General features: G+C 41.3%; 1 protein-coding gene across 5 annotated transcripts in view; it reads right to left on the bottom strand.

Moving 5' to 3' along the window:
• The window catches only part of CNKSR3 (CNKSR family member 3), a 105,000-nt gene that overhangs the window by 22,655 nt on the left and 57,884 nt on the right, over window positions 1-24,461 (bottom strand). For 4 of the 5 annotated variants that reach the window (XM_054686438.2, XM_016956501.2, XM_054686437.2 and 1 more), the window contains exons 2-7: window positions 22,145-22,308; window positions 14,155-14,357; window positions 13,358-13,445; window positions 5,365-5,406; window positions 2,382-2,501; window positions 26-85 (exon numbers count right to left, since the gene is read on the bottom strand). In XM_054686438.2, coding sequence (XP_054542413.1) covers window positions 26-85; window positions 2,382-2,501; window positions 5,365-5,406; window positions 13,358-13,445; window positions 14,155-14,357; window positions 22,145-22,308 — 677 coding nt within the window. The remainder of the gene's footprint in view (window positions 1-25; window positions 86-2,381; window positions 2,502-5,364; window positions 5,407-13,357; window positions 13,446-14,154; window positions 14,358-22,144; window positions 22,309-24,461) is intronic. The other variant, XM_016956502.3, reaches the window with a different exon arrangement.

Below are 24,461 nucleotides of genomic sequence, written 5' to 3' on the forward strand. Positions count from 1 at the left end.
TTACACTTAATGAATATACACTTACATTTTCTGTGGTTCCAGTAATCACGTGTAACCCATCATAGGTTGATTTGATGTACATGCCCTGGAGTGAATCACAAATAGATTAACTCATTACTCCAACGTTTAGAGACATAGCCCCGAGTGAGACTTAAACTTATAAAACATTAACAACAGTCCCTTCAGAACAATACTCATTTTTCAGCCTCCTGAAACATCGAGAAACAAGATCCAAAGGGTGGTGAAGGGGAGCTAAGCAAACTGAAATACTGGTGAAAGAAATAAAACATGTGATCTCTTTGATACTATAATCTGTGTACCAGGCACACAGAATTATGCCACAACTCCGAGGATGTGGGAGTGTTCTTAGACCTACAGGATGAGTGAATGAGTGAGGCACTTCAAACAACAACTGTTCTATTATGTTGATAATGAGACACGGTCTTGCTAAGTTGCCTAGACTGGAGTGTAGCGATGCAAACACAGCTCACTGTAACCTTGAACTCCTGGGCTCAAGTGATCCTCTCACCTCAGCCTCCCCAAGTAGCCAGGACTACAGGTGTGTGCTACCACACCCAGCTAATTATTTTATTTTTTTAATAGAGAAAGGATCTCGCTATGTTACCCGGGCTGGTTTCAAACTCCTGGGCTCGAGTGACCCTCCCATCTTGGCCTCCCAAAGTGCTGGGATTATAGGTGTAAGCCACCACACCCAGCCAAAGAACAGTTCTTTCTTGACCATTTCTCTGTCTAGGGACACAATATATTCATTTAAATTTGGTAACAGAAATAACCTCAGAGTGACTATTAAAGCTACTAATAATCCAGACAAAGATATATGAACAAAGATTGTTAAATAACAAAGCATAGGTAGCAAATTAGTAACAGACACCCCTCCTTTTAAGGGAAATGTAAAGATGAATGAATATTCTCTCTCCTCAGAGGCCTGAGAGGCAAACTCAGAGGCCAATGCCTCACTGAGTGATACACCGAATGTATCACTGAGGAATTATTTCTGCAGTTGGACTCACCACATGTATATTTTTTTAAATTAAACTGTTACAAGATGGGGAAAGAGAGCAAAAAGTAGACCAGGCAAAAAGTAGTTGCTCATCCTGGTATCTATGCTGTAATAATGTGGACCCTCCTCAGAAATTATGCTGCACCCAGCCTGCTCATCAACCTACGCTAATCTATGATGAGAGCCCCATCAAACACCAGCGCCTTCGGGTTCTCCTGATTCCTCTCCTCTCCTGTTACTTTCACTCGCAGATCATATCAGCTTCTCCTCTACACATGGTACTCCCCCTCCCAGGGCACTGCTTGTATAACTTTACCATCTGAAATGACAACTCCATTTCTGCCTACTCAGGGCATTTATCTGCTTAAATATGTGACTATAAACCTACCTCCAGGAAGTCCTCCCTGTTTAAACTTAATCTGATATAATCCATCATTTGCTTTGCAGCCACGCAGTACCAATATGCATTTTTCTGCTCACTAAGAATGTGGGCCTGTCAACAATTGGTTGATTTTTGTTTTTTCTATCTAAGAGCAGAGACTGCCTTAACAGCTCCTGACAGCTACCTATACATTAGATCCTTTCCCCCTCCCCCTTCTCCTTCTCCTCCTTCTCCTCCTTCTCCTCAACATCATCAATACCAGCAACTGTAGCTGCAGCCACATTAATGCACACGTACTATATGCTTGGTGCCTGGTACTTGGCATTCACAATCTAATACAATACTTTCAACAACCCTCTGAGGAAACTGACATGTAAAGAGGTTAAGTCCCTCAAGAGCCGGGATTTAAATCCAGCTCTCTCTGACTCAAAGCCTCCAAGCTAATTAATGTGCTTCACAGCTTCTTCACGAAAATTTCAGCAAATTAATCCCATAAGATGCACGCTAGGTACTAGGAGATCACTTGTATGTAGTCCCACAGCCTGTTATGATATAGCTCATATATTACTTATGAAACATTTCTAAACCCTTCTTAAGAATCATTGCCTTCAGCCAGTCCCTTCTCACATTCATCCTAAGAGCTAATACTTTCAGAGCAGATGTTATTTTTGTACCCAGAGACCATCTTTCCTTTGTGTAAGTGTTTTATATTTCCTTGCATTGCGAAGTCCTAAAAATAAAGTGTTATCTTCAAAATACGAGTATACAGTTTTTAAACTGTATTTATTTTTATACTTTGTGGATAGAAAACATATCAACAGGATTCAAGATAGCACATTCCTAATTACATAATGGAAGGCAGTCTAAATTAATTCTACTTTTCAGAATTATAGTGAAAGCGATAAGGAATTTTTTTAAAAATTTAGTAAATGATGATGTATGTTATCTGAAAATAAAACAAGTGTTATTAGAACTTACCAGGCCTTCCCCAGGTTTAATGTTTGGTAAGTGAACTTCCTCCAGACATGCACACTGGCTCATCACAGGATCTGTGGTAGATCGGATTGTTTTGTCACAGATGCCATTTAAAACCTTGACCTAGAATTGGAGAAGCAAATAGGAAAGTTCAATCATTAACCAAGTTTATCTCAAGCTGATTTTTAGGGAAATGCATTTCACCTATAATCGTTAGTTCTGGTTGGCAATCATTTTGATAATTCTGCTCAGTGAATGCATGGCATTTAGACTCCATGTTTACCATCTGTGGGAATAGCGCCACTATTTCAGCTTTGTTTAGAAAAGGCAGCTTTTATATTAGCTCCTTTATGACCACTGAAGAGCACAGGCCAGGCAGAAATCCCCTTTCAGCAATGAAGTGGAATCATCTCTCCCAGGCCACCTACGTGACTTTTCAATGATTGCTCACAGTCTCTGAATACCAAATATTGACAAGGTAAAAAAAAAAAAAAATTGTTTTGAGACTAAGCCATTTTTTTAATGGACTTTACTTTTTTAAGCTGTTTCAGGTTTATAAAAAAAAAATTGAACAAAAAGTACATTGAGTTCCCATATATCCCCTCCACCACCAGCCTCCATTCCCAGTTTCCTCTATTATTAACATCTTGTACTAGTGTGGTGCATTTGTTATAAATGACAAACTAGGCCGGGCACAGTGGCTCATGCCTGTAATCCCAGCACTTTGGGAGGCTGAGGTGGGGGGATCACCTGAAGTCAGGAGTTCAAGACCAGCCTGACCAATATGGCAAAACTCCATCTCTACTAAAAATACAAAAATTAGACGGGCATGGTGGCGTGTGCCTGTAACCCCAGCTACTCGGGAGGCTGAGGCTGCAGAATTGCTTGAACCTCAGAGGCAGAGGTTGCAGTAAGCCGAGTTGCACCACTGCACTCTAGCCTGGGTAACAGAGTGAGACTCTGTCAAAAAAAAAAAAAAAGCCACCAAAACCAAATTATGAACTAATATTGAGACATTATTATCAACTAACATCTATAATTTATATTAGGGTTCACTTTTTGTGTTGTACACTCTATGAGTTCTGACAAATGCCTAATGTCACGTATCCATCATTACAGTATCATATAGGATAGTTTCAATGTCCTAAATATCCCCTGTATGCAACCTAATTATCCACCACCCCAACCCTCACCATGAACCCCTGGCAAACATAGATCTTTTTACTGTCTCTGTGGTTTTGATTTTCTAGAAAGTCAAATAGTCAGAATTATGCAGCATGTAGCCTTTTCAGACTGCCTTATTTCAATTAACAACATGCTTGTAAGTTTCCTCCATATCTTTTCATGACTTGATAGCTTATTTCTTTTTTATTGCTGAATAATAGTCTATTTTATAGATGTACAACAGTTTGTTTATCCATTCATCTATTGAGAGACATTAAGGTTGCTTCCAACTTTTTTGGCAATTTTGAGTAAATCTGCTATAAACATCCTGTGCACATTTTTTGATGTAAATTTTCAACTCCTTTGGGTAAATATGTAGGAGCACAACTGTTGGATCATATGGTAAGAATATGTTTAGTTTTGTAAGAAACTTCCAAATTGTCCTCCAAACTGCCTGCACCATTTTGCATTTCCACCAGCAATTAACGAGCGTTCCTGTTGCTCCACAACCTCAGCAGTGTTTGGTGTTGTCAGTGTTTCATATTTTAGCCTATGTAATAGGTATATAGCAGTATCTCATTGTTGTTTTAATTTACAATTCCCTAATACAAATGACATTGAACATCTCTTCATAGGCTTATTTGCCATTTGTATGTATTCTTTGGTGAAGTACCTGTTCAGATCTTTTGCCTCCTTTTTAATTGGGTTGTTTGTCTTCTTATTCTTGTTTTTTGTATATTTTGTTCTTGTTCTTTGTATATTTTGGATACAAGTCCTTTATCTGATAGGTGTTTTGAAAATATATATCCTCCCAGTCTGTGGCTTGTCTTTTCATTCTCTTAACAGTGCATTTCACATAGCAGTTTTTAATTTTAATGAAGTCTACCTTATCAATTTTTCTTTCATGAATTATGCTTTTGGTGTTCTATCTGAAAACTCATTGCAAAACTGACAGTCACCCAAATTTTCCCCTATGTTATCTTTTAGATGGTTTATAGTTTTGCATTTTACATTTAGGTCTATCATCTTTTTAGTGATCACTCACATTCTTTGAATGCCAAACACTGACAAGGTAAAACTAAAGAGACAATGAGAGGATCCCTATTAAGTGGTCTCCTTATAGAAGTCACAGTGGCTACGTGTGGTATTTCCCCAATCAGACTCATCTAACCTTTCAAAATTAAACAACCAAAGAAATCAGGAAATTCCAAAGAGTGATTTTTCTTTCCAAGGGGGAGAATCCAAGAAGTGATACTTTTTACATTCCTCCAATTTGTTTGGCCTCCCTATTTATGGAAAATATATTTATAGCAGTTTCATTGCTAAATTCCTCAACATCAGTAGGAGGAAGGCCTTATCAAAAGAGCACAGGCTGGCGTATGTCAAAAGGAGGAAGTGATGATGAATAGTTACAAAATGCTCCTTAAACAGTTACAGCACATCCCCCCTCCATCATAAGGTTTTTGCCAAGAATTTTTTTCTTAAATCAAAATGGTCCTAAAGTGAAATTTGCACATCAGTTCAATCCTGACTAGCACGCTAGCTAGCAATATACATATAACTATATCCTGATAAAATGTTCAGAAAAAAAAATAAAACAGAGACTCAATGTAGTTAATTTAAGCACAGGAATTTTCACAGTAGTTGGTCTTGTTAAATAACTTTTATGCTTTCCCTTCCACCTAAATTTAAAAACTCATGTCCCAAAAGCCAATATTTCAAAGTATCTCCTGAAGTAATTAGCCACAGGGCATTTACTTAATGTGATTCCCACTGCCTTTGGAAAATGAATTTTACAATAACTTTTAGAATGTATACTTACCACAGTTAAAACTTTATCCTCCATTTCCGCTACAAAGCAATCCTAAAGAAGGGGATGGAGAAAATGAATACTAAGTACAAGAGTTAAAAACGTTCAGAACTGTTGGCCTAGCTTTCTAGATATTTTCTGCAGCTCAAGATGGTCCCTGACACACCCGTCAGCCTGCACAGTCCTGCAGGACTGGGATGGGAATGAGAGGGCAGAGTGGGAACAGAGCTGACATTTGCACCTTCCGAAGGTCCTGCTCTCCCCTGACCTAAGGAGTTCTCATCCAAGGAACCCACTTGGCCAATTACTTAATTTGAAAACTTACAAAAATAACTGAACTGAAATCCACCTACTCTCCAGACTGTCCAGAGAGTAGTAAGTCAGAAGTCCAAGTCAAGAAACCTGATGACGGCTCCCAATGTGCCCCCAGGAACAGACAGCAGTGGGCCAACAAGCTGGCAGTCTTTAGCTCCGGGCCTGCCTATAAGAATAGCTTTCAAATAAGGGCTTGAGTAAACTCAGCCACAAAAGTTTATTTTAAGCACCACTGAGATTAAATCAGATATTTCAGTCCTTGATAGAAGAAAAGGGTTCAACAAAGATTCATTAACACACTGCCAAAAAAGTGGTCTTGAGGTATGCTATTGATGACATGAAATAAAGGGCTGGAATGCAAAGCATTATTTATTCAGCTTAAGAACAAAAGGCTTGGAACACTGTATGAACTGGGTTAGCTGATTATAGGAATCACCATTGTCCTGTCTAAAAGCTGCCAAAGTGAAATTGCCAATGTGAAACTTTCACAGTTAACCTTCTAGAACTCATCTGTAGCAAAGGATTTCAACCTATACTGCAGAATGCATGCAGAAAAAAAAAATCAATACAACTAGATTCTATAGAGTTTATTCAGCCCTATTAACTATAATCCCAAGTTAGGACAATCTTAAAGATAATGCTAATTCTTTTATGTACATGACAAAATGTTAATCAACTGTGTTGGAATTGTCAGGTGAAGATTTTTCACGTCAATCAAAAAGTCATTTTTAGGTCATTTTTTACTACTTCTGAAGGAGGAAGATGCCTACCAGTTTCTACTCTATATGATTTAATAATCAGACTTTTATTGTCTTCTTACATTTGTTTAAAATTTTTTCTACTAGATAAAAATGTAGGAAACAATAATAATGACTGCTCCTAAAATTTATACTGACTCTCAGGAAAAGAGCAGCCTAGAGAGAAAAGACTTAAAAAAAATAAATTTAGAAATGTATTTTTACATGTGTGAATTTGATATTATCTTAAACTACAGGAGCAGCTTCTGTAAACAGGAATAATTATAGCTCCAAATGTGCTTTTCCAATTCTATCTTGTAGATAAAACTAAACTGTCAACTACCATTATGGCTCATCCCCTATTAATACTGTCTGGCAGACTTGTTAAACACATTTCAATCTTAGAAACACAGTATACATATGTGATCGTGTGCTAGAAATAAAACTAATACTTTATCTTTGTGTCTATAATCTTTCACTACAAATTCCTTTTTTTTTTTTTTTAGACAAGGTCTCACTCTCTCGCCCAAGTGGGAATGCAATGGTGCAATCTCAGCTCACCGGCAGCCTTGACCTCCTGGGCTCAAGTGATCCTCAGCCTCCCAAGCAACTGGGACTACAGGTGCATGCCACCACACCTGGCTAATTTTTGTATTCTTTGTAGAGACGGGGTTTCACCATGTTGCCCAGGCTGATCTTGAATTCCTAGACTCAAGCCATCCACCTGCCTCAGCCTCCCAAAATGCTAGGATTACAGGCATTGGTCACCACACCCAGCCCACAAATCTCTAAATTAATACAAGCACTGTCACTTCAGGGAGACCATCACCTAGAGGCAGAGACCAACTCTCAATACACCAGAGCCCAAGAACAAGGTAGACTTGTGACCTCAAGGTTCCTACAACTTGATTCCTTGAGGGATCCAAGAGGCCACCAAGAATATCGGTTCCCTGCAGTGGTGACTGCGGTGGTGACGGAGACAGCAGCACAAGGAGGTTCCCGCCTCCCAAATTGTTCCAGTTGGCGTGTGAAAGGACTCCCTCTCACCTCCCGCCACTGTGAACGTGGTTCCCACACCCATTCCTGCCGAGAGGAAGCAGCTGCAGGCATGACTTCACATTGTTTTTTGGCATGAAGGCAATGGAATGGAAAAATGAGTGCAAAACCAAGTCACCGACCCTCCCAGGCTGGACAGTGAGCTGAGCTTCTCACAGCCCTGGGTCACCTGGCAGCAGAGGCCCAGCCTGGGTGGCACTCAGCACCCCCCTGCCTCTCCTCCTATTCTGCCTTCTCAGGAACTGAGCAGCCTTGTGCAGTAGGTTTAACTTCTCTGAGCCTTAGTTTCCTTCTTTCTAAAATGGGGTGATAACAAAGCCTACCTCTGAGATTTGCTGAGAATTCGGTGTGATGGCACGCGTCAAGCGTGGATGCACACCTGCTGAGAATTCAGTGTGATGGCATGTGTCAAGCATGGATACACAATGGCATGTGTCAAGCATGGATGCACACCTGCTGAGAATTCGGTGTGATGGCACGCGTCAAGCATGGATGCACACCTGAGAATTCGGTGTGACGGCACGCGTCAAGCGTGGATGCACACCTGCTGAGAATTCAGTGTGATGGCATGTGTCAAGCATGGATGCACAATGGCATGTGTCAAGCAAGGATGCACACCTGCTGAGAATTCGGTGTGATGGCACGCGTCAAGCATGGATGCACACCTGAGAATTCGGTGTGATGGCATGTGTCAAGCATGGATGCACAATGGCATGTGTCAAGCGTGGATATACACCTGAGACACAGTCAGCACTCAGCAGCAGTCTTTTCCTCTTCTGCTTCCATGGCTTGCTTTCTTTTCGTGTGACACAGGGTGTCGCTCTGTCACCCAGGCCGCAGTGCAGTGGCACGAACATGGCTCACTGCAGCCTCCGCTTCCCAAGCTCAAGCAATCCTCCCACCTCAGCCTCCCAAGTAGCTGGGACTACAGGCACACACCACCACGCTTGGCTAACTCCTTAATTTTTTTTTTTTAATATAGAGGTCTCACTATATTGCCCAGGCAGGTCTCAAGCAATCCTCCCGACTTGGCCTCCCAAAGTGCTGGGATTAAAGGCCTGAGCCATTGAGCCTGGCAGGCTTGTTTTCTTTCCATTCAGTTTTCTCAGGGACAAATATTGCTCATTTTCCTAATTCTTTTTGTTGTTGTTGTTAAGATACTATCTTGTTATGTTGCCCAGGCTGGTCTCAAACTCCTGGGCTCAAGAGATCTTCCCATCTCAGCCTCTAGTAGCTGGGCCTCCAGGTGTGCACCAACACATCTGGCGTCATTTTCCTATTTCTTTCCAGACTGAAACTCAGCACCTGCCAGTGCCATTGTGTCTCTCTTGCCGTCTCTATTTCAGTTTTCACGGCATCACGACATGAGGAGACTACACTGGAAATACAGATCTCAATCCCTTCCCACCTTGGGGTCCTTCATCTCAAATTACAGCCTCAACACTGAACGGGAAGATCTATCCTTGTACTTGGTGTAGGACTACAGCTGAAAAAATGTTAAGAAATGAAGAAATTTCTTAAAAGAAATGTGCAGTTTCCTTGCAGGAGAAAAGAAGCAGCAATATGTATCCTTCAAATTAGAGGACTCATAAATTATTAATGGAAGGAAGGATGCAGAGATGGATGGAAGGAAGGATGTCACCACAAGAAGAAGAAGGGAGGACGGCAAGATGTAGAAGAGAGATGGGACAAGCAAATGTCTCTTCACAGACAGGGACACCAAGAATAAAGGCTCAGGCAGAACACGTTCTTTGTCACTGGAAAGAGATACAACTTTTATTCCTCCAATTCCCCAGTTAAAAGGAATGAATGGCAAAGACAGATGTCTTCCCAAAGAGTCAACAGATCTTCTGTCAAGCAGCTGCAAAAGAATGTGAAGTCCCCTGGCACGTTCAATCTCATTGCTACCATCACAACACACATGGGGTAAGCCACACTCAACTCATTCATCAAGTTTGTAACTTCTAATTTGTGTGTATCTGAGCGCACAGATGCACAAACATCACCATTTGCCAAAGCACCTATGTTCTTTTTTTTTTTTTGAGATGGAGTTTCGGTCTTTCACCCAGGCTGGAGTGAAGTGGCGCGATCTTGGCTGACTGCAACCTCCGCCACCCAGGTTCAAGTGATTCTCCTGCCTTAGCCTCCCAAGTAGCTGGGATATATAGGTGTCTGCCACCATGCCCTGGGTGATTTTTGTATTTTTAGTACAGATGGGGTTTCGCCATGTTTGCCAGACTAGTCTCGAACTCCTGACCTCAGGTGATCTACCCGCCCTGGCCTCCCAAAGTTCAGGGATTATAGGCGTGAGCCACCACTCCCAGCTATGTTCTTCAATTACTACAGAATATGTGCTTGTCAAGAGCACTTGTCAAGAAACATACTTTTCAATCTAAGTTCAGAAAATGATATCCTGATATATATTTACATATCAGTCTTACTCCTTCAAAACCGTTCAAATTTAAAACAAAAAAATACCAGAGAATAAGGGCAGTATATTTGTCCAGTTCTTCTCTTTAAACTATCAAATTTGATTCCAGAAAACAAGTACAAGGCAAGATTTTTGTATTTCCTGCCACAGTCTACTCCTTCTGAAGCAGGCACTGTGCTTTTCACGTGTTGTATCTCGATCTCCTGACCTCGTGATCCACCCGCCTCGGCCTCCCAAAGTTCTGGGATTACAGGCATGAGCCACCACACCCGGCCCACATCTTATATCTCATTTAATCTTCATAACAATCTTTTGGAGTAGGTATTATTTTTTAAGTATTTTATATTATTTATCCATATCTAATTTTACACAAATGTGGTCATATACATGATTTTTATAAATAAAATTTTTTGTTCTCTTTTTTTGCCTTGGCTCCTACATTCCCTCCCTCTCTCTCCCCCTGCCAGAGTAAACACAACTTTTTTTCCAAATTATCCACTGTATTTACATATTACTTTGTATACAAGTTTGTATAGGATGCGTGTTTTATATATACACACACAAACACACACACACACACATGCATTTTAGGTATTTATGGTAACCATTTATCTTCATACCACACTTTTTTTTTTTTGCCTTTTTTCTTTTTTAACTCAACATTAACTTGTAGAAATCCCACCAAATTATCTGGTAAGGTAAATATTTGTATTCCCATTCTGTAAATGAGAAAATTGAGGTTCAAAAATTATAAGTGACTCGTCCAAGGCCCCAGGGCTAATTAATGGTAGAGGTAGGATTTGAACCTATAGCTGTCTCTCTGTGAAGAATATGCTCTTAACCACTAGACTAACCTCCCTCTGTGAGCACCACAGGAAAAAGAGAAACAGAAAATGAACGCGGAAACAAACAAAACTAATACCTCTTGTGTCCCTTGAGTTCTGACAAAAGCCAAATTCTCAGCAGCCTATCTGTCCAAAGCATTATTTCATTCATATAACACACATTTAAAAAGCACCATTCATCATGTCCCAGGCATTCTTAGGCCCCAATAAGCTGGGCAGGTGCAACGAAGATGCTCACAGGTACCTTTCTGATGTGACCAGGACATGTACCTCCTATGGGAAGATTTTTTTATTTAATCATCAGTTCATAACGATCGACCCCTCTACAATTACCAGGAAAAGTAGCACTTGAGATGATGCATAAGCCCATCCCATCAGACAAGCACAGACTTCTCCTGGCTGAATTATTCAAGTGTCACCTTCTCAAGGAGGCGACTCTAGGCACGTATCTCAAACTGTACTCCCCTCACTCCTCCTGTGCGCCTTCCCTCCCTAGCATTGCTCTACCTTTATATAACTACATATATTCATATATAAAAGTCTGCTTATCTATCCATTTTCTCTCTCCCAGAGACTGTATGCTCCAGAAGCTCAGGGACTTTTTATCTGTTTATTCACTCTGGTATCCCAGGGCAGCAGACACAGAATAAGTGCTAAATAAAAATGTATTGAAAGAAGTGTCCAAATACCTCGGAAGCCAACATCAACTTGCTCAGGCAGAAGTTCACCCCGTGAAACAAACATGACCCCCTCTGCCTTCACTTTCATCCCTTTCTCTCCTCTCCCTACATTGCAGTGGGGACAGCCTGAATCAGCCACACAGTTGAGGACCCTTCACAATAAAACACAAATGTACCAACAAGCAAAACTTTCCCATTTGCTAATCACAATATTTAACTCTTTCATTTAATTGATCGCTAGTAAACTCTGTTAAAAATCAAAACAGGGCCAGGTGCAGTGGCTTATGCCTGTAATCTCAGTGCTTTGGGAGGTAGAGGCAGGGGAATTACTCGAGGCCAGGAGTTTGAGACCAGCCTGGGTAACATAGCAAGACCCTGTCTCTACAAAATTTAAAAATTAGCTGGGCATGGTAGCATGCACCTGCAGTCCCAGCTATCCAGGAGGCTAAAGTGGAAGGATTCCTTGAGCAAGGAGGTCGAGGCTGCAGTGAGCCATGATTACACCCCTGCACTTCAACCTAAGCAACAGAGTGAGACCCTGTCTCTTAAAAATAAAACAAAATCAAAATATGAGGAAAATATTACGGGAAGAGGGAAGCAAGGGAGAAAATGGACACTCAAGGTAGGTATCAGGGAAATGCCTTCAACCACAAACGCCATGCCTTCATGGCTGTATGACTAATGCATCACAACTGGTATCAGACTCTTTTTTGTCAAAATTACTTTATGCACCATAAAAAAGAGCAAAAACTCAGAAGCTACTTTACTTGCTCTGAGCACCTTTCTAAGATCATGACCTCAAAAATCCACGTGCCTTGAGAACAATGGCTGCTCAGGACTAGAGCAAACAACTGCCACGTGCAGAGACAAAGTTCACAATTCACATTCCAGAAACAACCAGAAAACGCACGGCTTTTCAGAATTGCATCTCTGTTATGGCATGGTCAGGACAGAAGGGAGGATGTTCTTTATGTTTTGCCAAATCAGCAGTAGAAACAAATGTGGAAACAGAATTTTAGAACCAAGTGGGACGTGAAAAAACAACAAGCTCTTCCTTCCATTTCATAGCCTCAATTCAATTCAAAAATATTTTACAAGCATCTGCTGCACGCCAAGTAACAGGACAGAAGGTAGTCCTAAGAGCTGATGGTCCAAGAAGAAATTTTTTTTTAAATTAAGATCACAGAAGCTCAATCAGTTACAGACTGGCTAATATAAAACTTCCTGAGCCTTTACTAAGATACCTAGGTCTGGGCAATGAGCCATGAGTGAAATTGACATGTGTCACTTGCAGTCCAGAACATCAGTCAGTGTGAGGACCTTCATGGTTTTTACCTTTCTGCCTTGGGGAAAGGCAACATGACATACTAGTGATTCTGTCAACCTATGTCCTGTATACATCTTGAAATGAGGAGTTGGAGGTGATTGCCCTCTACCCCTGACCCATTTGGATGTAAATAATCAAGGAATAAACTGCTAAGGTTTGAGGTTTGGGGGTTGTTTGTTACTGTACCACAACCTAGCCCATCCTGACTGGTAAATCCAACAACAAGAGGCCAAAATGAAAAGAAAATTAAGAAGCAGATATAGTAAAGTACTCAGAACAAAGACTATCATGCAAATTAGTTACTCCAGAATTTTCATTAAAAAAAAAAATTAAGTGCTCTAACATTTTAGGGGAAGTACAGGAACTATTAGTTCGACTATTTTAAAACACACAAAAAAAGGTAATCTTTAATTCAAAGGCCACTGGTCAGTTTTCAGAGAAACCATCTTTACAATCATCTAATTTAAAGCCTTTCATCTCTTCCCAGTTCTGATGGGAAAAAAACTGAGGTGGGGAGAGGAGAGTAGTACTTCATACCTGCATGAAAATCCTTTCAAGAAGAGGAAAAGCAAAAAAAAAAAAAAAAAAGAAAGTGAAAATGACATACTACTGACCTTCTGGACTGTAGTGGTCAGGTCCAAGCAAAGCTGGATAATTTTGTTCTTCGTGACTGAGAAATCAGTGATCCCTGTAAACGGAGCCCTAGAAGGTAACAACAGTCCTCTTAAAAAGGGGTAGGGAGAATCCACTGGGATCCCACTGGATGTTGGTAAGCATAGCTACCCCATGGGCTACTCTAAATTCCTTTTTGTTTTGTTTTGTTTGAGACTGTGTCTCACTCTGTCGCCCAGGCTGGAGTGCAGTGGGATGATCTTGGCTCACTGCAATCTACGCCTCCCAGGTTCAAGCAACTCTCCCGCTTCAGCCTCCCGAGTAGCTGGGATTACAGGCATGTGCCACCAGGCCCAGCTAAATTTTGTATTAAATTAGTTTTTATTTAACTGTTTTCTCTCAAGTGACACATAAAATAGGAATCTGAATAGAAAGAGAGAAGGAATAGATTAAAAAAAAAACAAAACCAAAAATTGACAGTTAACATCCCTTCTGAAGTCAACTAACAGCTTTCATACCAATCAAATCCTCAACCATTAATGTTTAATCTCAGTAAAACACAACCTTTAGCACAGTTTCACTCTTCTCTAAGCTGAGGTTAATTTGTTCCTGCTATTAACCTTTTAAGTTAACTGGCAAAGGAATCCTAAAATCTACCACTGATCGAGGACTCCTTAAGAGCCGGTAAAAATGATATGAAAAGAACAATGGTTCCTTTTCCTAAGACAAAGTACAGCTTCCATGCAGTTTGGACTCTATCTACTCTTGCAGGGCAGCAAAAGGCACATCTCCAACTTACCGGTCCAGCCACGCCAGCAGGGCCTTGGCGGCGCCGATGAGCTCCACCACAGAGGTCAGGAACTCATTGGGGGCCTTGCGGGAGGTGTTGCCATCGTAAGCGGGACTTTTCCGTCGGCTACTTATGTAATTCTGTAAATTGTGGGAAGATGCTCTCAGTTTCAGAACCAAGTTCTTCATATTATCAGTTTCGAGGCCATAATTCTGTGGAAAATAAAATCAAAGAGAAAAATTCAAAACAATGCACAATATTCGACAGGGCGCGGTGGCTCACGCCTGTAATCCTAGCACTTTGGGAGGCCAAAGTGGGCGGATCACGAGGTCAGGAGATTGAGACCATCCTGGCTAACACGGTGAAACCTCGTCTCTACTAAAAACACAAAAAATTAGCCGGGTGTGGTGGCGGGCGCCTGTAGTCCCAACTACTCGGGAGGCTGAGGCAGGAGAATGGCGTGAACCCAGGAGGCGGAGCTGGCAGTGAGCCGAGATGGCGCCACTGCACTCCAGCCTGGGCAACAGAGGGAGACTCTGTTTCAAAATAAAAACAAAACAATAAACAAACACCAATATTCAAACTCTCTGATAACTCAAAAGCCCAGTTAGTCACTTGAAAAAACCTTACAACAACCACAAAACCCTATGTGATCTATCCCCAGCCCACTTCACTCATCCCACCCATATCAGCCTTCTCTCTGCTCCTTCCACAGCCACCCAGGCCTCAGGGACTTTGTTCTTGATAGTTCCTCTTCCCCAAATGCGCCTCCTACAAATATTGTCGTAGACAGCTCATTATTTTTTTATTTTTTTTATTTTTTGAGACAGAGTCTCACTGTGTCACCCAGGCTGGAGTACAGTGGTGCCATCTCAGCTCACTGCAACCTCTTCTTCCTAGGTTCACAGGTTCAAGCGATTCTCCTGCCTCAGCCTCCTGAATAGCTGGGATTACAGGCACGCACCACCATGCCGGGCTAATTTTTGTATTTTTAGTAGAGACAGGGTTTCACCATGTTGCCCAGGCTGGTCTCGAACTTGTGAGCTCAAGCACAATGCCCCCCTCGGCCTCTCAAAGTACTGGGATTACAGGCGTGAGCCACCGCGCCTGGCTGACGGCTCATTCTTATCACTCAGGTGCTGGCCCAAATGTCCCCTCCCCTGCAAGGCTTCCCTGACCACTTAATCTAGAACAAGGTTTCTCAACCTCAGCCCTACTGACATTTGGGGCCAGATAACGCTTGTGGGGTGGGGGTCCCTGTGTCTTACAGGATGTTTATCAGCATCCCTGCTCTCTACCCATCAGATGGCAGTAGTACCCCCTCCCCCAGTGTGACAACCAAAAATCGCCCTGTGTCCCCTGGTGGCAGAATCGCCCCTTCGATTCACTCTCTAGCCCATCACCCACTTCTGCCCCATCTGAAGCACCGTGTTTGCGGCCTTCTTCCTCCACTGGGATGTGAGGGCTGCAGAAGCAGGGCTCTGTGAGTATGCCCACTACGGTATTTCCAGCACAGTGGACAATCATATAGTCATGGAATGCATGGATTTCCATCAGGCGAGACACTCACACAAAAAAAACACAGCAGCACTAACTAAACACCAATTCACTAAGCGTGATCTCCTGAGCTTGAAGATATGGCTCCTGTTTGTACTCCAAGCTGCTCAAGAGGCTGAGGTAGGAGGATCGCTTGAGCCCAGGAGGTCGAGGCTGCAGTGAGCTATGATCGTGCCACTGTACTCCAGCCTGAGTGACAGAGAGAGACCCTGTCTCAATCAATCAATAAAATTAATTTCTTGCTCTTGTGCTTCTAACCTGTGTTCTTTTTGAACAATGTTCAGCTTATGTGGGTGCCTCAAAAAAATCAATTTCATGAGATAATACTGTCCTAGACTCCTTTTCAGAGAAAAGAGCCAATCCCAGGAAACAACATGTAAATCTGCAACATTAGAGGTGGGGGTATAAATTTCTGTATTCAGTTGCCTCTGTATGTCCTAAATTGTTTTATCATTTTTAAAAAAACATGACGATATTTCTTGAGATACATTATGCCGTCTCAATAGCATCCCAAGGCAAGAATCTGGTACCATTTAAAAACTGAAACTAACAGAATACTTAACATTATTGAACACTTTATGCCAGGAACTGGACTCAGTGTTTGACATGTATTATCTCAGGAAAACAGCCCGTGAAGGTAGAAATGTTTTTATCTCTAATTTACCGGTAAGGAAACTGGCATGAAAACAGTAAATAAATTCTCCAAAGTTACAAAGCTCATCAGCGGTAGTGCTGAGCTTTTGACCAAGGCAATCTGCATCTAGGGCACAAGCTTTTGATTACTCTGCTGTGTATGTATGTCCCCTTCCATACAACCTGCCCAAAAAAGGGCCATGTGATAAGACAGATGACAAGATGGACAAGAATAAGGAAAACTGTCCAGTGATCCTGGATTCAGCACAAGCTGAATAGCTATCCAGCTTCTCAAAATTCTACACATCCCCTCTGAAGTGGAGAAACTTTTTTTTTTTTTTTTTTTGAAACGGAGTTTCACTCTGTCACCAGGCTGGAGTGCAGTGGCGTGATCTCGGCTCACTGCAACCTCTGACTCCCTGGTTCAAGCAATTCTCCTGCCTCAGCCTCCCAAGTAGCTGGGATTACAGGCAAGTGCCACCATGTTCAGTTAATTTTTGAATTTTTTAGTAGAGACGGGGTTTCACCATGTTGGCCAGGGTGGTCTCAATCTCCTGACCTCATGATCCGCCCACCTTGGCCTCCCAAAGTGCTGGGATTACAGGCATGAACCACTGCACCCGGCTGTGGAGAAACTTCTTTCAGCTGGCTTTGGCCATGTGGGCCAGAGAGAGGCAAGTCACGTGTCAAAATCAAGATACATAAAGCATAAATATACTCGTAAGTAGGTAAGAAACTTTTTTTTTTTTTGCAAGATGAACAATGGTAAGTTAAAAACAACAACAAAAGGCTTTGACTTTAACAAAACAATTCTAATTTTAAATAGATTTTACTTGAAGTTTAAATTTATGTTACCTCCTAGTGAACAAAAAATAATACTTAAAAAATTAGAAATTTTGAAAGAAGCAAAAATTAGCTGAAAATGTTCTCTTCCAAGCTTTTGAAAAAAACTGAATTTCAAAATATAAATGAATATTCTATATTAGCAGTATTTTTCTATCTAAATGTGATATTCATTTTCTGTTATTTTCTAGAGACTAAAATATAATAATATTGTCCTTCAATAGAGAGATAAAAATAAGATGGATTTGCATCATAGCTTTTTAAATTCAAAGAATCAAAGACTCACAATTGAATGGATAAAGAGGCCACAAGACAGAGCTTGTTTTGAAGGACTTGTAACTATGATTAAAGGGAAAGGTCCCCTCATTCAGTCACTCAGCCTGCCAACTTACATGAAGAGTTTTGAACTAAAAGCAGGAAAGTCAGCTTTCAATAATCAATGTCACCATAAATTACTTGGAACTTTTATTACCATATACATAACGTTTACTTATTGAACTCAAAGAGGATTATAGCATTTTATTGTTGCAAGAAACTTTAAACCTCAATCTTCTAAAAACATACCACTTTTAATACTGAAATAAAGGGGTAGAGTGGCTTCTTATAACTGGTTCTCTTCATTTTCCACTCAGTTTGCTCTTTTTTTTCCCCAAAACAAATAATGGACCTAGAAAGATGAATAAATATAGCTGGAATAGAATTTTTAAAAGAAAGAAGGAGGAGAAGAAGAAAGGAAAGTTCCTTCCCTTCGACCCCATTCCACATTAAAGAGAGAACAAGAAACTGATTATAGTAGCTCCAAAGAACCTCTACTGTAGAAGCATAATCAGGAAAGGATTATTGACTTAAGTGCCCCATAAAGACCGAAAATAAATAATTTCTCAGACCAGATTATTTTCACCAGTCTTTTCCCCAAAACTTGTCTCCTTCAGAAACTGCTTTGAGATAAGGCATCAAAAAGATACAAATTAAGTAACACAATGAGTTTCTGAAAGTCTGTTCACCTACTAAAACCCTTCCACTGAGACCTCACTTCCTAGGGTTCACCATCCGGGATCCTTTCCTGATCTGGCTAGAGAAACCATACACTAAATGGGAGAAAAGGAAAGCAAAAAGTCTTAAAATTATACACATTTAGCTAAGGACAAACCTTACACAACGTCTTCTCTACCATCTTCTCCATTCCTACTAGCTCTGTTCGTGATCTAACGTGTGATTAAGGTATGCCAGAGACACAAAATCAAAGCCATCTTATTGACTTGGGTCAATTAAGAGACAACCTAAGAAATATAGTTCACAGTTTTCCTAAGGCATTTTTAAATAAGCTCATAAGCAAGATCAAGTTAAATACAACTTGCCAGCAAAAATTCCTGTTCCTGCATTTCTTCTCATAAAAAAGATAACATGTTTAAATGATTTGCCTTGGGTGAATAATAAACAACAAATAATCTCAGAGGTATACCAGTGCGCATAAGCACTCTAGGCCCATAGATTCATGACAGGTACTTCATTTAACCCCAAGTCTAGGTAGCATCATTTAACACATGTATCAATTCCAACTCTGTTCATTTCTCAACCTCCTTCAACCTTCAAAACACAGCTGCCCATGCCTTGGTGTTCAGTAAACTAGGGCCTCACTGACTTGGCAAAGAACACAGGTTACAGTCATACTTATCCTTTTTTTTTTTTTTTTTTTGAGATGGTGTCTCGCTCTGTCGCCCAGGCTGGAGCGCAGTGGCATGATCTCGGCTCACTGCAAGCTCCACCTCCCGGGTTCATGCCATTCTCCTGCCTCAGCCTCCCAAGTAGCTGGGACTACAGGCACCCGCTACCACACCCAGCTAATTTTTTGTATTTTTAGTGAAGACAGTGTTTCACCATGTTAGCCAGGATGGTCTCGATATCCTGACCTTGTGATCCGCCTGCCTCGGCCTCCCAAAGTGCTGAGATTACAGGCGTGATGGGATTACAGGTGTAAGCCATTGCACCCGGCCACAGTCATACTTATCCTTATTGGTTATTCTTACTGGTTATTCTCAATCACACCCTCTCGACCAGTACTGGCCAACAGAACTCTATGCACAGATGAAAATGTTCTTTATCTGTGCTGTCCAATATCGTAGCCACTAGCCACATGGAGCTTCTGAGCACTTGAAGTGTTGCTAGTACAACCGAGGAACTGAATTTTATTTTATTTTAGTTGATTTTCATTTAGACAGTCACATTGGGTAACAGCTATCCTACTGAAAAGAGCAGCTCTATAATCGGTCTCAGGTACCCTCTACCCAGAGAGAGGAAGAAAAATTGGGTACAGATTCTAATTCAATCTTGGAAAGTGGTCCTGGTCTCATCATATAATACAAATCACTCTCCTAAGCCACGACTGCCAGCCAAAGTCAATGTTCACAAAGGATGGTTTCTCTCATTGCTCTCTAACCATGACCAGCTAATTTGTGAGCCACTGCTCACCAGTTTTGGAATCTTCATTAATAGCTGTTTCCTATTTTAGGTTCCTGTCCATCTATCTGCCCCTCTCTTTACACTGATACTCTCCAGTGGTTTTGTTTCTCCCCTCCCCCTTCCTTACTTTTAATTATATTCATTTCCTGTCTATCATAAAATCAACATCCACTAAACTAAGTTTACACAGAAACCTCTTTTATAACACCAAGGCCAACTGCATTTACACATTAACTGCCCTGGAGATGGTCTGTTCAAAGCATCACCAATTTATATATCCAAAGATCTATATGCTATAAATGGATTAAAAAGACAGTATAATTAGTATATGAATTATAATAAGAATATTCAAAAAGGAGATTATATCAAGACTAAAGACATTTTAGTAAAACTCACTAAAATAATCCACACTCTTTTGTGAACCCCTAAGTGACCCCCCGTCCAATGTAGTCACTGGCACAGAGCAGGTCCAGAATGAGTCTGAGGTCAAAGCTTGGTCTACAAAGGAAATTAGAAGGAAATTGTAGGAGATAAAACACAGCTTTAGGTTCTGGCATTTGTCCAGCTTTGTTCATTTTAGCCTAATGCTCTAAGAGGTAGAGAAGAGGAAAAGGCAAAGAGAATGCCCAGAGGCAGCTGTTACGTTTATCATCCCGCTTGATGCACGTGATGCGTCTCTAGCTGACTCTTCCTGCCTCTCCTACTTTGGATTTCCAAGTAAATTTACCTGTCCTCAAAGTATTCCTGCAAAGTGAAAGAGACAATTTGCAAAACATCAAGCAGAAAAGACGGAAAAGCCATGTTCCCAGAAAGTATAATAAAAGTAAACTCAAACACGTTTGTACAAAAAAAAAAAAAAAAGAAAATACAGTTTCGGTAATAAACAGGATGCTTAGATGTCTGGGCAGTGCAAAACACACAATAGTACACAGCCACATCTAAGGTGAGCGTTACTGTACAGATGGGAAAAACAGACACCACCATTTCCCCGGAGGTCACAGAGGGAGTAGCATGTAGCAGAGCCAGGATTAGAATGCAAATTCCTGCTTCCCAGACCCGTGCTCAGACTACTTGGCCATAGCGTCTCCCAGGCGGCAGCTCATTTATCAACTACAAATAATTTCCCCATTACTTTCCTAAACAAGAGCAGCACATCTCAGAGCAGAAGACAAGGCTCTGTCCATTTTAAGAAGAAGAATACACACAATGCAGCAAGTGTTATATAATCAACAGTACGCAGACCAGCGACGGCAAAATCATCAGCAGCACATTCTTTCCCACCATTCTCAGTGATGTAATTGTATATACCCCTGGCTGGGGTTCAGGGCATTACTAACCCAGCCTGAATGCTGTCGAGTTTGTCCAAATCCTGACAGTTAAGTAAACTGCATCTTTAGCCTGGCACCGGGACAGGCAGACTTGAATCCCACCCACACTAACCAATTTATAAACAAAATGTCCTTACAGGTGTTTTTGGCCCACACCTAACGCAGCTACCCATGTGATTCTAGTGTCAGGACCCAGCAGGATTTTACTCATTCATGTTAAAGCCAAAACCCATCATCTACAAAATGTAATGAAGGCCACATTTTTTTCCCATTTTATAGGTCATGTCAAGTGCAAATATCAGTTATTTAAATATCACAAATATCTGTGAAACTCAACCGCTTTTTATAGTAACAAAACCAGACATGAAAATCAGAACCTATTTCTCACTTCAATTTAGGAGATGACATTTTCTTTTCTTTTTTGAGACAGGTTCTCACTCTGTCACCCAGGCTAGAGTGCAGTGGTGCGATCTCTGCTCACTGCAGCCTCCACCTCCCAGGCTCAGGTGATTCTCTGACCTCAGCCTCCTGAATATCTGCGACTATAGGTGCGTGCTAGCCACACCTGGCTAACTTTTGGTATTTCTAATAGAGACAGGGTTTTGCTACGTTGCCCGGGCTGGTCTCAAACTCCTGGACTCAAGCAATCCACCTGCCTCGGCCTCCCAGAGTGCTGGGATTACAGGCATGAGCCACTGCGCCTGGCCAGAAGGTGACATTTTCATTCAGGAGTATTTCCATCATTTTTTCCTTATAAAAGAAAATTAGACTAATACAGAGATTTTCTAAAAAAGACAAACTCTTTCTGTAAAGGACAAGTTAATAAATATTTTAGGCTTTGGGGGAACCATGTGGTCCCGTTACAACCACTCAATTCTGTCACTGTCGCAAGAAAGCAGTCACAAACACGTAAGTGAATGGACATGGTTGTGTTCCTATAAAACTTTATTTACAAAAATAGATAGTGGGCCAGATTTAACTCGCAGGCCATAGTTTGCCAACCCTTACTGTAGAAAATAACTTATTTTTTCCCCTTCCTATAGTATCTTCAGCTCATGTTTTATTTTGATGGAGCATTAAGGAAACAGTGATACGCTAAATCACAAACAATGACGGCTTAAGACAGCAAGGCTCTAAAGAACGTCATCACGGTACAGACCATCTTTTCCTGAACTAACCAGTGCACAGAGAAGGTCCACAGCCTCCAACACAAGCTCCTGGTGTCCGATCCGTGTGACCCCCAGCTCCTCCAGGTCCTGATGGGAAATCTGCAGCAGCTGCTCGCCATTGATCTTCTCTCGTTCAAACTTGTGGACATATTGTTGCAGGCAGTCATCCAACCCTGCCAAAAACAATCAGAAGTCCCACTATTGCCATTTTGTTCCTTTACGCCGCCCCCCCGCAAACTGCCCACATGTCACATCAATCTCAGCAACCAACAATTATGATGCCACTATCTGGTTAACTATGTGAGGCCTATTGCACCTGATGGGCACTTTTGCATGACATGTCAAACAGGTTTTCAAGGGCAGCTTAACATTCTCAAGTGATCCAACAGAATTTTATGATAGTTACCTTCTCATTCCCTGTAAACTAAAGGAATAAACACCAAACCCCTGTTGACTTAAAACGCTAATTATCTAGACCAGACATGTTGTCTGTTTGCTAAGCAACCCTTCTTTTGGGACATCATCCCTCCCATCCCACGTAATCCCAGGGAGCTTGCCAGTCAAGATGCCTTGCCACAGTGGGTGGCACATGGCCAGGTCTCCCGTAGTGCTCTATACACCAGCCAGTCATAGGTTTAGGGATGGACATGTGACTCAAGCAGAACCAATCAGAATCTTCCTTGATATTTGATATATGGACACAAGAACTGAGAAGCTCTTTCTTACTTTCCAATCAGAAGTCAAAAGATAAACCTTGGCAATGCTGGCAGTCATTTTTCTCATCAGTTTTCTGAGAATAAATCCATTTGAGAAAGAGAGAGAGAAAATGCCCCCAATAATATCCTATATGCCCCTGGATCTAACCTTGCTTAATAAAGATACTTCTAGCCCTAGAATATTTCACTTAAGTTTAAATAAGTTTTCTTTTTAGATTAAGCTTGTTTGTGTCGAATCTCTGTCCCTTGCAACTGAAAAAGTTCTGATAAATACAGACTCTAAAGGAGACAGGTATCAGCAGTGGTACCACATAGAAAGGCATGGTAAATGGGTTCGCTTACGGGAATTTTTCCAGGTCAAACACTATGGCCAAAAGTGCCGTATTTTAATGCTTGTATATAATGACTAAAACGAGTAAGCCAAATAGAACTTGAGAATTCTTATTCCTGTACAGAGAACTTGTTTTAATAATTTTACTGGAATAACATTTTACCCTGAATCAATTGATCTATTGAAGCCTAATAATAAAAGTCACCTTAGTGTTTTAAAAGACTTAGTGATTTAAAAGTGTTTTAAAAGTTATATAAACTCAATCCTAACACAAAGAGTGAACACTCAATTTAACGGGAAAAGTATGTAGAAAGCATGCTGCTGCCCCTCCCCACCAAACGCACGCACACACACACGCACACACGCACACATGCACACACACGCACACACTCATGCACACACGCACACGCACAGATGCACACACACATTTATTTCATTTAATCCTCACAAAACCTGTGTCAGTGGGTATTTCTCTGAGCTAGAAAAGGCCCAGCACTTACTTTTTGTAATACTAAAGTCTATGGATATTAAAATCTGATGTGTGAGGCTAAACTACATCTCTGCCCTACAAATGTTCACCATTTGCCTCCTAATAAGATACAGGAAGAAGAGTAGTTTTCTGAAAACCATTTAGGGCTATTAAATATAGGAAGAGGAAGTAATAAAAAAAACTATGGTAACCATTTGGAACCCAACTCATCCTCCCTGAAATGACATCTGTCTAGCCCAGGGGCTAGACATTACGCAGCAAGTGAGGCTGGGGATATTGATATAAACCCAGCTCCGCTCTGACAGCCTTGAGCTACAGGTGGCCTTCGTGGCACGCGAGTCAGGCAGGCAGTGGAGGCCAGGCAAGTCGACAGGTGTTGAGACCAACACCCTACCTGGGCTGCAAATGCAACCTCAGCACCAGGACACTCAGAGTCAATCGTCTGCCGGGGAGGCAGTATCTATCTGTAGCAGGCAACCATGACAAGAGACAAGATTGAAGGACAGCCTCCTAACTATTTTGTTGATGAAAGAATTAAGGCTCACGGAGGATACATAACCTGTCCACAGTCATACAGCTGGTCAGATGCCAAGAGAAGGGCTGATGCACACATCATCAAGGGTCTGTTGGACACAGCCTCGCTCTTCTGCATTTTCTCACAAACACGAGATTATAACCCAGGATTATAAAAATTCTTCTCCAACAACTTCTTAAATCAGCAGTAAGGTCTAACAACAAGACAGTTATTAAAATAGAATTACAGAATCTTAGAGGCACTTAAAAGGCATT

The sequence above is a fragment of the Pan troglodytes genome, chromosome 5, assembly GCF_028858775.2.
Source record: "Pan troglodytes isolate AG18354 chromosome 5, NHGRI_mPanTro3-v2.0_pri, whole genome shotgun sequence".
NCBI lineage: Eukaryota > Metazoa > Chordata > Mammalia > Primates > Hominidae > Pan > Pan troglodytes.